The following is a 12895-nucleotide window of genomic DNA, read 5'->3' as shown; positions in this document are numbered from 1 at the left end:
TTTAAGGGCTGAGCTTAGTGGTAGGGCACTTGTCTAGGATACCCTGAGCTGTTGAAAAGAAAAAAAAAAAAAACTGTAATTTGTGACATCAGGACATTTTCCTCTGGGCTTATATAGATGCCACACTATTATCAGGACATTACTTAAAACTTCTCTTCCCTGCCAGAGTAAGATATTTTCATTTGTTATAATTTTAAGAAGAGTAATTTTGCCTCTTGTAATACCATTTTTTAAATTCTAAATTTGTCCTAATTAGAACTAATATTACCACAACTGAAGCAAAAGTAAAAATTGATTCCATTTGATTGTCTTGAGCTAATATTTTTTAAACACTAAAACTTACTTTATTATAGTACTTATAAAAGAATATAAACTGTGGAAGTGTAACTTTTAAGTTTATGTTAAAAGAGCTTTAAAAAGTTTAAAAAGTATGCTTTTTCACAAATACCTATGTCTGCTCTTACTGGAAATCTTATCCTTTGATATAACTATGGTTTGCTCTTACCCATAGTCTTGCTGGCCAAGTACTACATCTTTTATCCTGGATAAAGCAACATTACTCCATTGGAAAATATAGTATAATACAGCCCATGAGACTAGATATATGGGGTTTTGAAAGGAAACAAAACCAGATGTCCAATATGTCACAAATAGCTAAACTCTCCTGTTGACTGAGAATGACTATACTGAATTACAAAAATATATGTATTTTTTTAAAAGGACCTTTATTTGCCACTTTTCCTTAAGAAATATTCACTGTATTAATCTTTACCTTGCCACTTGGCAGATCCCCTTAAATATGTTAAGACTCATGTTACAACACAGCATGTGGTGGTCTCTCTTGGCAAGTATTCTGTGTCTACTTGAAAAAAAATATGCATTTGGCTATTATTGCATGGGGTTTTCTATGTTCAAATCTTCTATGTCCACATCAAACATTAGTCTATTCTATGAATTAATGGAAGATTGGTGTTGAAATTTACATCTATAATCGGGGATTTGTTTATTGTCCTGTTTAGTTCTGTCAGTTTTTGCTGTTTGTATTTTACCAATGTGTTATTGAATGTATACACATTTGCCATTGTCCGGCTGGGCGAAATAACCGGGAGATGACAAGCAACTTGAAGGTTGAGGCAGGAACTACTTTATTGCGAGTGAACTCAGCTGGAACTGAGCGGGTACCCTAGGTAGCAGGCACCTCTTCTCTGCCAGACTGCAGAGGTACATATACCCAACTAATTACACACAGCTTAACTTAATTAACATAAACTAGATACAGCAGTCAGTCATTAAGGAATCCTTATCATCTTAATGGCTTGCTGGCGTTGGCTCAGAAACTACTCCTCCTAGCATACTGCCAGGCGCCATCTTTACTTGGTTGTGGCCCTCATCACACATTTAAAATTGTAGCTGTGCATAGTGACACTCACCTGTAATGCCAGCAATTCAGGAGGCTGAGGCAGCTCAGGAGGACTCCAAGTTCAAGACTAGCCTGGGTAACTTAGTGAGACCCTGTTTCAAAAGAAAAATAAGATTAAAATTATCCCTTTGTCATTATGATATGTCCCTATTCATCTCTTATAATATTCTGTGTTCTGAAGTGTACTTTTTCTGATATTAATATAGCCATTTCATCTCTTTAGGATTATTTTTAAATGGTTTATCTTTTTCTGATTCTACTTTTACTTTTCTGAGTCTTGATGTATATGTGTATATATTTCTTAAAGAGAGCATATACAATCCAGTCACAATGTATGCCTTTTCATACATATGTTTGATCCATTTACAATTAATATAGTTATCAACATGGTTGAGTTTAGGTTTACTACCCTCAAACTATTTGTCCCATTTATTTTTATCTTTTCTTGCCCCCTTTTAAATGGAAATTTTTTGTATTTTATTATTGTATTTTATTATTTTAAATGGAAATTTTTTGTATTTTATTATTTTAAATGGAAACTTTTTGTATTTTATTATTGGCTTATTTGTTGTACTTTAAAAAAAAAAAAATCAGTGTTTGCTCCGAGGTTTGCANTTTTTTTTTTTGGGGGGGGGTTTTTTTTTTTTTTTTTTTTTTTTTTTGGTGATTGTTGTTTTCTTTCTTTTTTCTTTTTTGGTCAATACTGGGAATTGAACCTAGGGCCTTCTGCATCCAGGCAAGCTCTCTCCCACTGAAATACATCCTCAGCCCAGTTTTCTCTTGTTTTTGAAGAGTATTTTCCCCTATGTTCTAAAGTCACAGGTTCTCTTTCTTTCTTTATATCTTTTTTTTAAGCATTTTACAGAAATAATTCTGGTATATTTTGTTTTACATTATTTCTGATAAAAAAAAAATCACATCAATTACACATCCATTGATTCACAATTGATGTGATTCTGCAATCTGTATATGGGCTAAAAATGGGAGTTCATAACCCACTTGAAGCAAAGTGTGAAAGATGATATATCAAGAACTATGTAATGTTTTGAACAACCAACAATAAAAAAAAAATTAAAAAAAAAAAAAATCTTGTTCGTTTTTCCCTGTGGATAATGTGTTATGTTTATACACTCCTGTTGCTTTTAAGATTTTCTCCTTTTCATGTTACAATAATTTGATTATGATTTGACAGTAATGATTTTCAGCAGTTTGTGTTTTATTTTACTTTTTATTAATCCTGACGGAGGTTTGTTCATTTTCTTAGATCAGAGGTTGATGAGTTAATACTTTTAAGCAACCTGAAAAATGTTTGCCCATTATTTCTTCTAGTATTTTTCTGCAATCCTCTCCCTCAGGAATTTCAATTATGTATATTAAGCTGATGGGCATTAAAACTTTTAAAATTGTTTTGACCAAAATATTGTTTTTAGTTTTTTGTTTGGATTTTTCTATAAACTCTTATAAGTTCAAATTGGTTATATTTAGGAATTATTAAATTGTAATGTTTTAAAAACTCGTGAAATTCAGCTAATACACTCTAAAATGTCAAGGTATAGGCTAAACAGACTCTTGAGAATGAACAAAGGACAAAAAACTGAGCTGTTAGTGTGCATTTTGTCTGGGAACCACCACATCTGCTTCTATGGCTGAGTAATCATGACTTAATAGTGTGGTTATGGAAAGTATATGTCATTTTAGTTAAATGAATTAACAGTCTTCTTTAGGGACAAAATTTTCAAATTGTTAGAAATTTCCTTTTTTAGAATCACTAAAAATTTGAACTATGTAAAAGTGATTTATCATTATTAACATGTGTTTAATCTATACAGAGACATTTTTTAATCTTTGAAAAATAGAAATGAAGTTTTTCTCTTCCCTGAAATATCTTTCTTTAATTACTTTATTTTTTGTGTGTGTGCTGCTGATCATAACCTAGGCCTTGCTTAAGCTTGCTAAGTGCTCTGCCACTGAGCTATACCTCCAGACCATTTTCTGTTTGGTTTTTATTTTTGTTTTACAGTTCATTTTTAGAGTTCACCTGTAGACTACTGATAGTCAAAGAAAACTTACGTGGGGATAACATGGTCAAACTCTTGAATTTAATTCTTCTTCTTCTTCTTTTTTTTTTTTTTACTTAGTATCATATGTCTGTTTTGTGTTTCCTAATAGCAAAGGTGGAATTTGTGGGGGTGTTGCTTGTTTTGTTTCTTTAAATTTCATCTAATGGCTATAACTGTATGTTAAAGAATTTTGCATTCGCTGTGCAGTTATTCTTAATACCACAAACTTTAAACTCAGGCAGAGAAGTGTTTATTTTGTTGTTGTTGTCATTTGTAGGATTGTAAAACAATCCTTTTACCCCAACTGTGAAATCTCTTATGCAGATAATATTCAAAGAAATAAGTTGTAGATTTCATGGTTGATTATAACTTTTCAAAAGCCTGAATACTCAAAAGCATTCTGTCAAAAACCTTTTATAATTATTTTAAAACTTAATATTTAAGCATTTTTTAAGGATTAAAACACAAGAAAAAGAACAAAGAATAAAAATTCACATATTTGGTCCATAGAAAACCTAATAATTCATTGCTAAGTATAGAACTTCATTTTTTAGATTTTTAGAAAATGCCTATTTAGCAATAAGTGGCTTGGATTTATGGACATCTTTTGTACATATATTAACATGATATAAAAAATGTTGTTATCTTGGTTATAAGATTTCTTTAATACTTATTTATCCCTGCATGTTATGTACTTGATCTTTGAACCACAAATTCTTCTACCATGTGGTCTTAAGATTAATTTATTAAAGAGACCACTTTTCTTTGATTCTGACTCATTTATGAAAAGTCAGTGAAGAAATATTTAATAGAAACCTTCAGATTCAGAAATAATCAATGTGGTTAGTGACAAAATTTCATGTATGTGTACATTCTTGTAATTCTATACTACAAATAAAGTATTTTTCTTTATAACTGCTAATGGCTAATATTTACTATTACTAAAGAGCATCTATCAATCTGCATTTTGGGGACCTAGAAATTTACATTTTTAATCAAGTTGACACTTGTGCAGACCCTCATCTGGATTTAGGAACCATTTTTAAGACTTTTTCACACTAAATATTAGTACATTTTAATTTAAATGTTATTGTTCATTTGTAATATTTCAAAGTAAGGAATAAAGGAACAAAGCAGTACAAAAGTTTCTGTAGAAAAAAATTACTTTAAAAGAAAAAACTCACAGATACTGGTTTTACAATTTTTTTTAAGTTTTTTGGTTGTACATGGACATAATACCTTTATTTTTATTTATTTATTTTTATGTGGTGCTGAGGATCAAACCCAGTGCCTCACATGTCTTTGATGAGCACTCTACCACTGAGCCAAAATCCTAACCCCTTACAAGCTAATATTTATGGTTTCTCTGGAAAAGATAAATGAGATAGTTACTTCCCTAACTATTTTTAAGTAAAGACAAAAAGTGATAGTCTCAAATTGTGCCTAACAAAACAGAGGCTTGGGCAGTTTTTTTTTTTCCCCCCACAGAGGATAACATTCTGACAAATGAATATAGATAAATAACATAAAAACCAAGTTAAAAACTTCATGAGTGATTGCCATGGGCCAGGATGAGTTTGGGAAGGTTTACTACAAAGGAGCACAAGGGAACTTGTTGCATTGGTGGAAATGTTCTGTGTCTTGATTGGTTATAGTTATATGACTGAAAATATTTGCCATGGTTTACTGAAATGTGGACCTAAAAAGTGTGATTCTTACCATGTGTAAATTAAACCTTAGTTAATTTAAATTGTTTTTAAAATTAAGCTAGCAAGAAATAGCAAGGATTATTTTATCAAATTACTAACTGCATCTTGAAATATTTGTTTAGATACAATTTTGTTCTTCAAAAGCTAGACTTTTCTGATAATATGTGTGGTTAATGTACTATTAAAATAACATGTATTGACAAATCCTTTTTCATTAATATTTCTCAACCAAGGTTTTTTATATTTGTTTTCTAGGGCCCACATATAGCTTCAGTTACATTAGCTGCTTATGAATGCAACTCAGTTAATTTCCCTGAGCCACCTTATCCTGATCAAATTATTTGTCCAGATGAAGAAGGCACTGAAGGAGCCATTTCTTTGTGGAGTATCATCTCAAAAGTTAGGATTGAGGCCTGCATGTGGGTAAGATGTGCATTTTCATATTTGTCTGAAAGTAACCTCACTAATTTAATATTGTGTTACACCTTTTGAAGAGGAATCAAAACATTCCTAGTCAGTGAAGAATTCATGAAGTTCTCAGCTATCTATTTCCAAGGTAGAAGAGACCTTGTGAAGCTCCTCCTAATTGTGAATACTATTCACAAGAAAGTCAGAAAGCCATATATACCACAAAGTAACTGATGCCGAGTAGACAACATTAAGGGAAATGAGTATAGGTAATAGAACTTTGTAAAATTTGTCATAGTGTTAATATACCTGATAAATATTTAACTAATTCCATATGAATTCTACAGTGTTAAATGTTATTATGTCTCACTCTAGATTAAAATGTGATGTTTGGAGCCTGGCACAGTGTGCATGCCTATAATCCCAGCAGCTCGGGAGGCTGAGACAGGAGGATTGCAAGTTCAAAGCCAGCCTCTGCAAAAGGAAGACGCTAAGCAACTCAGTGAGACCCTGTCTCAAATAAAATACAAAATAGGGCTGGGGATGTGGCTCAGTGGTCAAGTGCCCCTGAGTTTAGTCCCCAGTAATACCCATCCACCCCTGCCCCCCGACAAAAAAAAATATAGTATTTGGACCTGGAGATATAGCTCAGTGATAGAGTGCTTGCTGAATAAGTACAAAGTTCTGGGTTCAATTGTCAACACCCCCCTCCCCAAAAGAATTATTTTGTTGTTGTTCTTAAAGGACTCGTTTTCTTTTCAGAGTTTGTTATAATGCTACAGTAATTTTAGAAAAAATTTTAGTAATTTTTCTTCATATATACCAAGCTTAATTTTAGTGGTGGTTTCAGACTCTAGGTACATATAGTTATCTTACTTTCATTTGAACTAATTAATTACTCTGTGGTTTGCTTAAATCCATGTTATGAAATTTATTTAACATCATGTCCAATGGCAGGTGTATTTTAATCCCATAAGTTGTTTTGTTTTTATTATATGCCTAAATTTATTCAGGTGCCATCACTGAGACGTAATTTATTTTATCAATTAAAGATTTCTGTTACCATTTGAATTATTTTTTTTAACTCATCATATGGGTTTGTTAAGTTTATATTCCTGTAACATTTTTTTTTCCTAGTAATTTCTTATGAAATAAAAGACTGTGGAACACATCATTTAAGAAATCTTTTTTTTTTTTAAAGCAAAACCATTTATTTATGACATTAAAGACATTATATTATACAAGATGCTATGAGTAAGTTTATAGAGTGCATTGATGTTACTGTTTATTGCATATATTGGACTCCAGGCTATAAATAAGAAATCTTAACTCATTGCAGAGCATAGTGGCCCAGGCCCTTAATCTCAGTAATCCCAAGTGACTCAGGAAGCAGAGGCTTATTGTGATTTCAAGGCCAAGCTCAGCAATTTAGCCAGGCCCGAAGCAACTTAGTGGGACCATGTCTCAAAGTAAAAAATAAAAAGGGGCTGGGGATATAGCTCAGTCAATAGAGTGCTTGCCTCGTATGCACAAGGCCCTGGGTTCAATCCCCAGCACCACCAAAAAAAAATAAATAAATAAAAAGTGCTGTGGATGTAGCTCAGTGGTAAAGCATTCCTGGGTTCAATCCCCAGTACCCCGCCACCAAAAAAAATCTTATTAAAATGACCATGAATACCATGCCCTTATAAGGGCAGAGTTTCGGAAGTTTTATGGTGGTAGTGGTGGTGGTTTTTGTTTGTTTGCAGTACTGAGGATTAAACCCAGACTACATTTCAGCCCTTTTTTAAAAAATTTGAAACAGGCTCTTGGTAAATTACCCAGGCTGGCCTCAAACTTGCAATCCTCCTGTGTCAACCTCCCAAGTCACATGCCACTGCACCCAATGAAGAGGCAGAGTTTTAAAACACAGTTAAATGTTATCAATTATGTTTTTATTTAAAAGAATTATGAAGGAAATGCCATACATTGAATTTCTTGAATGTGAAAGACAAGAAAAATTATAGTGTTTCCTGTTACTCTTTTATAAACACTTTTATAAACAAATTCATTATAGTAGTTGCATGTTTTATAAATTTATTAACATTTGTCTTTTAATGAAAATTACTATTAAAATAACGGAAGATACTTGGAACATGTTAGAAATGGGGCTGTGTATATAAACCTCAGTTTTTAAATTTTGTTAATATTGTAGTTTTATTCTTTCAAAAATTATTTATGTGGCTAGATTAACACTATGCTAAGAGAAAAACTTCCATCCAGGCTGGCAGTAATAACTGCCTCCTTAAAACTTCCATAACACACATTGTCTGTAGCATTTATTTGTCCTGGCTTCATGCATGCCTTAGTTTAACCTAATATAGTGGCTTACTGTTCTCCATCAAAAAATTTAGACTCCTAAGAAATATAGACTGTACTTTAATTTTATTGCCCTTAGAGCAGTCAGCATTCAGCTTTGCACATAATAGAGAAATTCAGTAAATACTGAGCAAGTTATCTAATGTTTATTTGCTCTTCTTTTTTCCTTTAGAACTGTTTTTTGTTGTATAAACATATGGCATACATCAACTTACATTTTAATTGGTCCCTATTATTCTCAGCATTTGTAGGGACAGTCTTCCCAACAAATACTGCTAGAAAAACTAAATACATGCAAAAGAATGAAGTTAGACCCTTATCTTACATGATATATATGAATTAGCTCAAAATGCATCAAAACATCTAAAACAATAAAACTCTTAGGAGAAAAAAGGAACATATTTGCATGATGGTGGATTTGGCAGTGGCTTTCTCATATATGACAGCAAAAGCACAGGCAAAAAGATAATAATTCTCAGTTGGAGTTCTTCAAATTTCATGTCATCAAAAGATAATAACAATAGAATGAAAAGGCAACCTACAAAATAGGGGAAATGTTTACTAATCGTATATCTGATAAGCATTTAATAATCCAAAAATATTTAAAGAACTCGTACAGTTCAACAACAAAAAAAGACTACCCAACTAAAAGAGAGTGTTGGGAGTGTAGCTCAATGGTAGAGTGCTTACTGTTCATGCATGAGGCCCTGGGTTTAGTCCTCAGCATTCTCCCCCACTCCCACCTCAAAGAAATTTGAGCAAAGGACTTGAACACATATTTATCCAAAGATAAACAAATGGCCCATAAGCACATTTGAAGATGCTCAACATCATGAATTATTAGAGAAAGCAAATCCAAACCACAGTAGATACCCCTTCATGTGCATTAAGATGTCTATTACTACAAATAATAAAGTGAAAAATAACTGTTGGTGAAAACATGGAGAAATTAGAACCCTAGTAAATTGATTGTGGGAATAAAAAGTGGCTCAGTTGCTATGAACAATGAATTGGCAGTTTTTCAAATAGTTAAATATAGAATGGTCGAATGACCCTCTTTGAATTCCACACCTACATAAATACTGAAAAGAAATGAGAACATGGAGTCAAACAGACACTTGTACTTCGATGTTCAGGAGCATTATCACAGTAGCAAAAATGTGGAAACCACTCAGTGTTCCTCAACAGATGAAAAGATAAACAAAATAAGGCATATACATACAATGGAATATTATTCAACCATGAAAAGGAATAGAAATTTTTCTGATAAGCACTACAAAACGAATAAACATTGAAAACATTGCATTAATTGAAATAAGCCAGACATATAAAGGGAAATATTGTATTACTCCACTTACTTGAAATATCTAGAAGAAGCAAAATCATAAATAGAAAAGTAAAAGTTGTTAGGGTGTGAGGAATGAGAAATTAATGCTGAATGGGTAGAGCTTTATTTGATGAAAAGTATTAGATGTAGTGATGATTGTACAGCATTGTGAATATAATAAATGCCAATGAATTATATGTTCTTAATGGCACTTTTAAAAGACCAGCAGTACTGAGGTTGGAAAAACCTGATTTAAGGTGTGTAGTGGCCTTGATTCTTATATTCTACTCTGTAATACTTTTGATCCCGTTTGTGTCCACAATCCTGTATGCCCGCCTCCCCCTCCCCCAGCCAATGGAAATAGCTTGCTTAGTTTTAAAAAAATGATATCTCGCTTGAAATTTTTATCTAATTTGTACTTTGCAAATTAGAATATCCTCATAGACTTCACTATCAATAAAAACATATCAAACCAGTAAAATCACTAACATACATAGTATTTCCAATTATAAAATAAAGAAACTCAACCTAAATTTCAATTTATATAGGCCTCAGAGCACATAGACCTTATTGTTTGATTTTTTTTTCTTCTTTTGATACCAGCAGTTAAACCCAAGCTTAACCACTAAGTCGCATTCCCAGCCCTTCTTTTATTTTTTATTTTGAGACAGGGCCTTGCAAAGTTGCTTAGGGCCTCAGCTTCATGAGCAGCTGGGATTACAGGCATGTGCTACTGTGCCCAACTAATTTGACATTTTTAATTGATAGGATACCTTCATCAGGTTGCATAACAAATACCTGAGATTTTTATTTTGGTTCATAATTTTGCAAGTATCAATCCATGATCAGCTGGCCTCATTTCTTTTGAGCCTGTAGTAAGGCAGTATGTCAAGCACAGAATGCAGGTAGTAAACTGTTTACCTCTTGGTAGCTAAGAAGCAGAAAAATAAAGAAGAAAGCAGGGTTCTCCAATCCACCTTGAGGGTATGCCCCCAACAACCTAAGACCTACTAGCTCCACCACTGCCTAATAGCCCCAAGCTGGGGACCGTCCTTCAATTTACGAACGGTTGGAGGATATTCCAGATTTAAACTATAACAGCGTTTTGTTTTGTTTTGTTTTCTTGTGGTACTGGGATTGATTCAGGGCCTCTTGAATAGTAGGTAAGTGCTCTACAATAAGCTACATCCCTGGCCCTATTTTTAATTTTTACTTTACTTGCTGGGCACGGTGGTGCATTCCTGTAATCCCAGCAATTTGGGTGGCTGAGGCAGGAAGATCATGAGTTGAAAACCAGCCTCAGCAATGGCAAGGCACTGAGCAACTCAGTGAGACCCTTTCTCTAAATAAAATACAAAATAGGGCTGGGGATATGGCTCAGTAGTTGAGTGCTCCCAGGTTCAATCCCCAGTACCCACCCCCAACCCCCCCCCGCCAAAAAAAAAATAAGGTCTTATTAAGTTTCTGAGACTTGCAATCCTCTTGCCTCTATCCCCCAAGTAGCTGGGATAGCAGGAATGTACAGTAGCATTGTTTCAGTCTTATATAATTTGGTTATTTAACCAATTCAAGCCTTCTCAAATTTGTTTTTCATTCATGAATTCCAAGAATAGTGATTAAATATCTAAGCACTGGGGATTCTGGGTGAGCAAAGTGTCTACCCTCGTTGAGCTTTACCTTCTAGTAGGGGAGGTAATCATCATGGAAAAATGAGTATGTAAGTATAAACTATGAAAACTGCAATGAAAAATAACTCATATAGTAGATAATATAATATTAGATTTTGTCCCATTAATGCTAGAATTTGCCCTCATTTGAGATCAGGGAAGATTTCCATGAAGAAGCCATGTTTCAATTAAGATCTAAGACTAATGAGTAAAAGGGAGGAGGAGATGAGGTTGGTGGTAGCAGTGGGGAAGGGGGAAGAAGAGCATATGTGGTGACTTTTAGATAGCATTACCTTTTTAGGTCTTTTTTTAAAAATTAATGTGGGCTTTTTACAGTATTATAAAATATGCATTAAAAAGTCTACATTCATTTATTTATTTTTAATTTTTTGTTTATTTATTTTTAGTGGTACCAAGGATCAAACCTAGGGCCTCATGCATGCTAGGCAAATGCTTTTATCACTCAGCTATATCCTCAGCCCAAAGTTTACCATTTATAAGTGTATAATTCAGTGGCATTGAATAATTTACAGTGATGTATAACCGTCATCAATATCCATTTCCATTTGCAAAACTATTTTTGCATGTGAATAGTGCTGGGAGTCAAACCCAGAATCTCATGTACTCTAGGCAGCCACTCTACCATTGATCTACATCGGACCCTTCAGAACTGGTTTTTGTTTTTGTTTTTTCATCTGAAACAAAAACTCTGTACCCATTAAACAGTAACTCCTCATTCCCTCTTCTTTTCTGACCCTTGGTAACTTCTGTTCTACATTCTGCCTCTATGAATTTGCCTTTTCTATATAGTTCATATAAGAGAAATCATATAATATTTATCATTTTATATTTGACTTATTACTCTTATCATAATATTTTCAAGTTTCATCAATGTTACAACATTTTTTGGATTTCATTCCATTTTCATTTCATTCATTTCTTATTGGAAAACTGACCTCAATGGAAGTTGCAAGCAGTGTTTCTTCCCACCCCCCATCTTTTTTTCCTCTGTTTTGTTTTGAGGTACTAGGGATCTAACCCAGAGTTTCGAATGTGCCAGGCAAGCACACTATCACTGAGCTATATTCCCAGTCCTTTACCTTGAGTCAGGGTCTGGCCAAGTTGCCCAGATTGTCCTTGAATTTAACTCCTGCCTCAGCCTTTCCAGGAGCTGGGATTACAGGTGTACATACTACACCCAGCACAAATTTCATTTGTTTTTTGTTTGTTTGTTTTGTTTTGTTTTTTGAAATTTTATTAGCATTGCTTTTCAAAGTTGCTTTTAAACCCTGTCTCAAAATAAAAAGGGCTCTGGAGATGTAGCTCAGTGATTTAGCACTCCTGGATTCAATCCCTAGAACAACAACAAAAAAAAAAAAAAAAAAAAGCACTACTGTAAAAGCCTTGAATTTCTTGGTTGTTTTAAGATTACCTTCCAAACCTTTGCCTATTTAATCTGTAATTCATGTTTATACTTAAGATTTAAAAGAAAAATGATAATAATAGAATATGAACATACAGATAATACAAAACTATAGTTTCTGAGAAGTTCTGTTCTCACCATGATTTTTCACCATGAAACTTAACATTTCCCAGTATAAAAGCACAATGCTGCCAATTTTTTTGTGAATTCACTTGGCAAAACTTAAAAGCATAAGAACTGCCAGGCACGGTGGTGCACACCTGTAATCCCAGCAACTCAGAAAGGCTGAGGCAGGAGGATTGCAAGTTCAAAGCCCATCTCAACAAAAAGCAAGACACTAAGCAACTCAGTAAGACCCTGTCTCTAAATAAAATACAGAATATGTCTGGGGAGATGTGGTTCAGTGGCCAAGTGCCCCTGAGTTCAATTCCTGGTACCAAAATTAAATAAATAAAAAATAAAGGGCTGTGGATGTGACTCAGGGGTTAAGCATTCCTGGGTTTAATCCCTGATACCAAAAGAA

At 33.5% G+C, this 12895-nt stretch overlaps 1 protein-coding gene across 3 annotated transcripts in view; it reads left to right on the top strand.

Moving 5' to 3' along the window:
* Vmp1 (vacuole membrane protein 1) overlaps nucleotides 1-12895 on the top strand; it is a 115343-nt gene that overhangs the window by 41719 nt on the left and 60729 nt on the right. For all 3 annotated transcript variants that reach the window (XM_048792206.1, XM_015495385.2, XM_048792211.1), the window contains one exon: nucleotides 5445-5612. In XM_048792206.1, coding sequence (XP_048648163.1) covers nucleotides 5445-5612 — 168 coding nt within the window. The remainder of the gene's footprint in view (nucleotides 1-5444; nucleotides 5613-12895) is intronic.

This window comes from Marmota marmota, unplaced genomic scaffold (genome assembly GCF_001458135.2).
Source record: "Marmota marmota marmota unplaced genomic scaffold, marMar, whole genome shotgun sequence".
NCBI lineage: Eukaryota > Metazoa > Chordata > Mammalia > Rodentia > Sciuridae > Marmota > Marmota marmota.
This window is presented reverse-complemented; position numbering and strand designations above follow the sequence as displayed.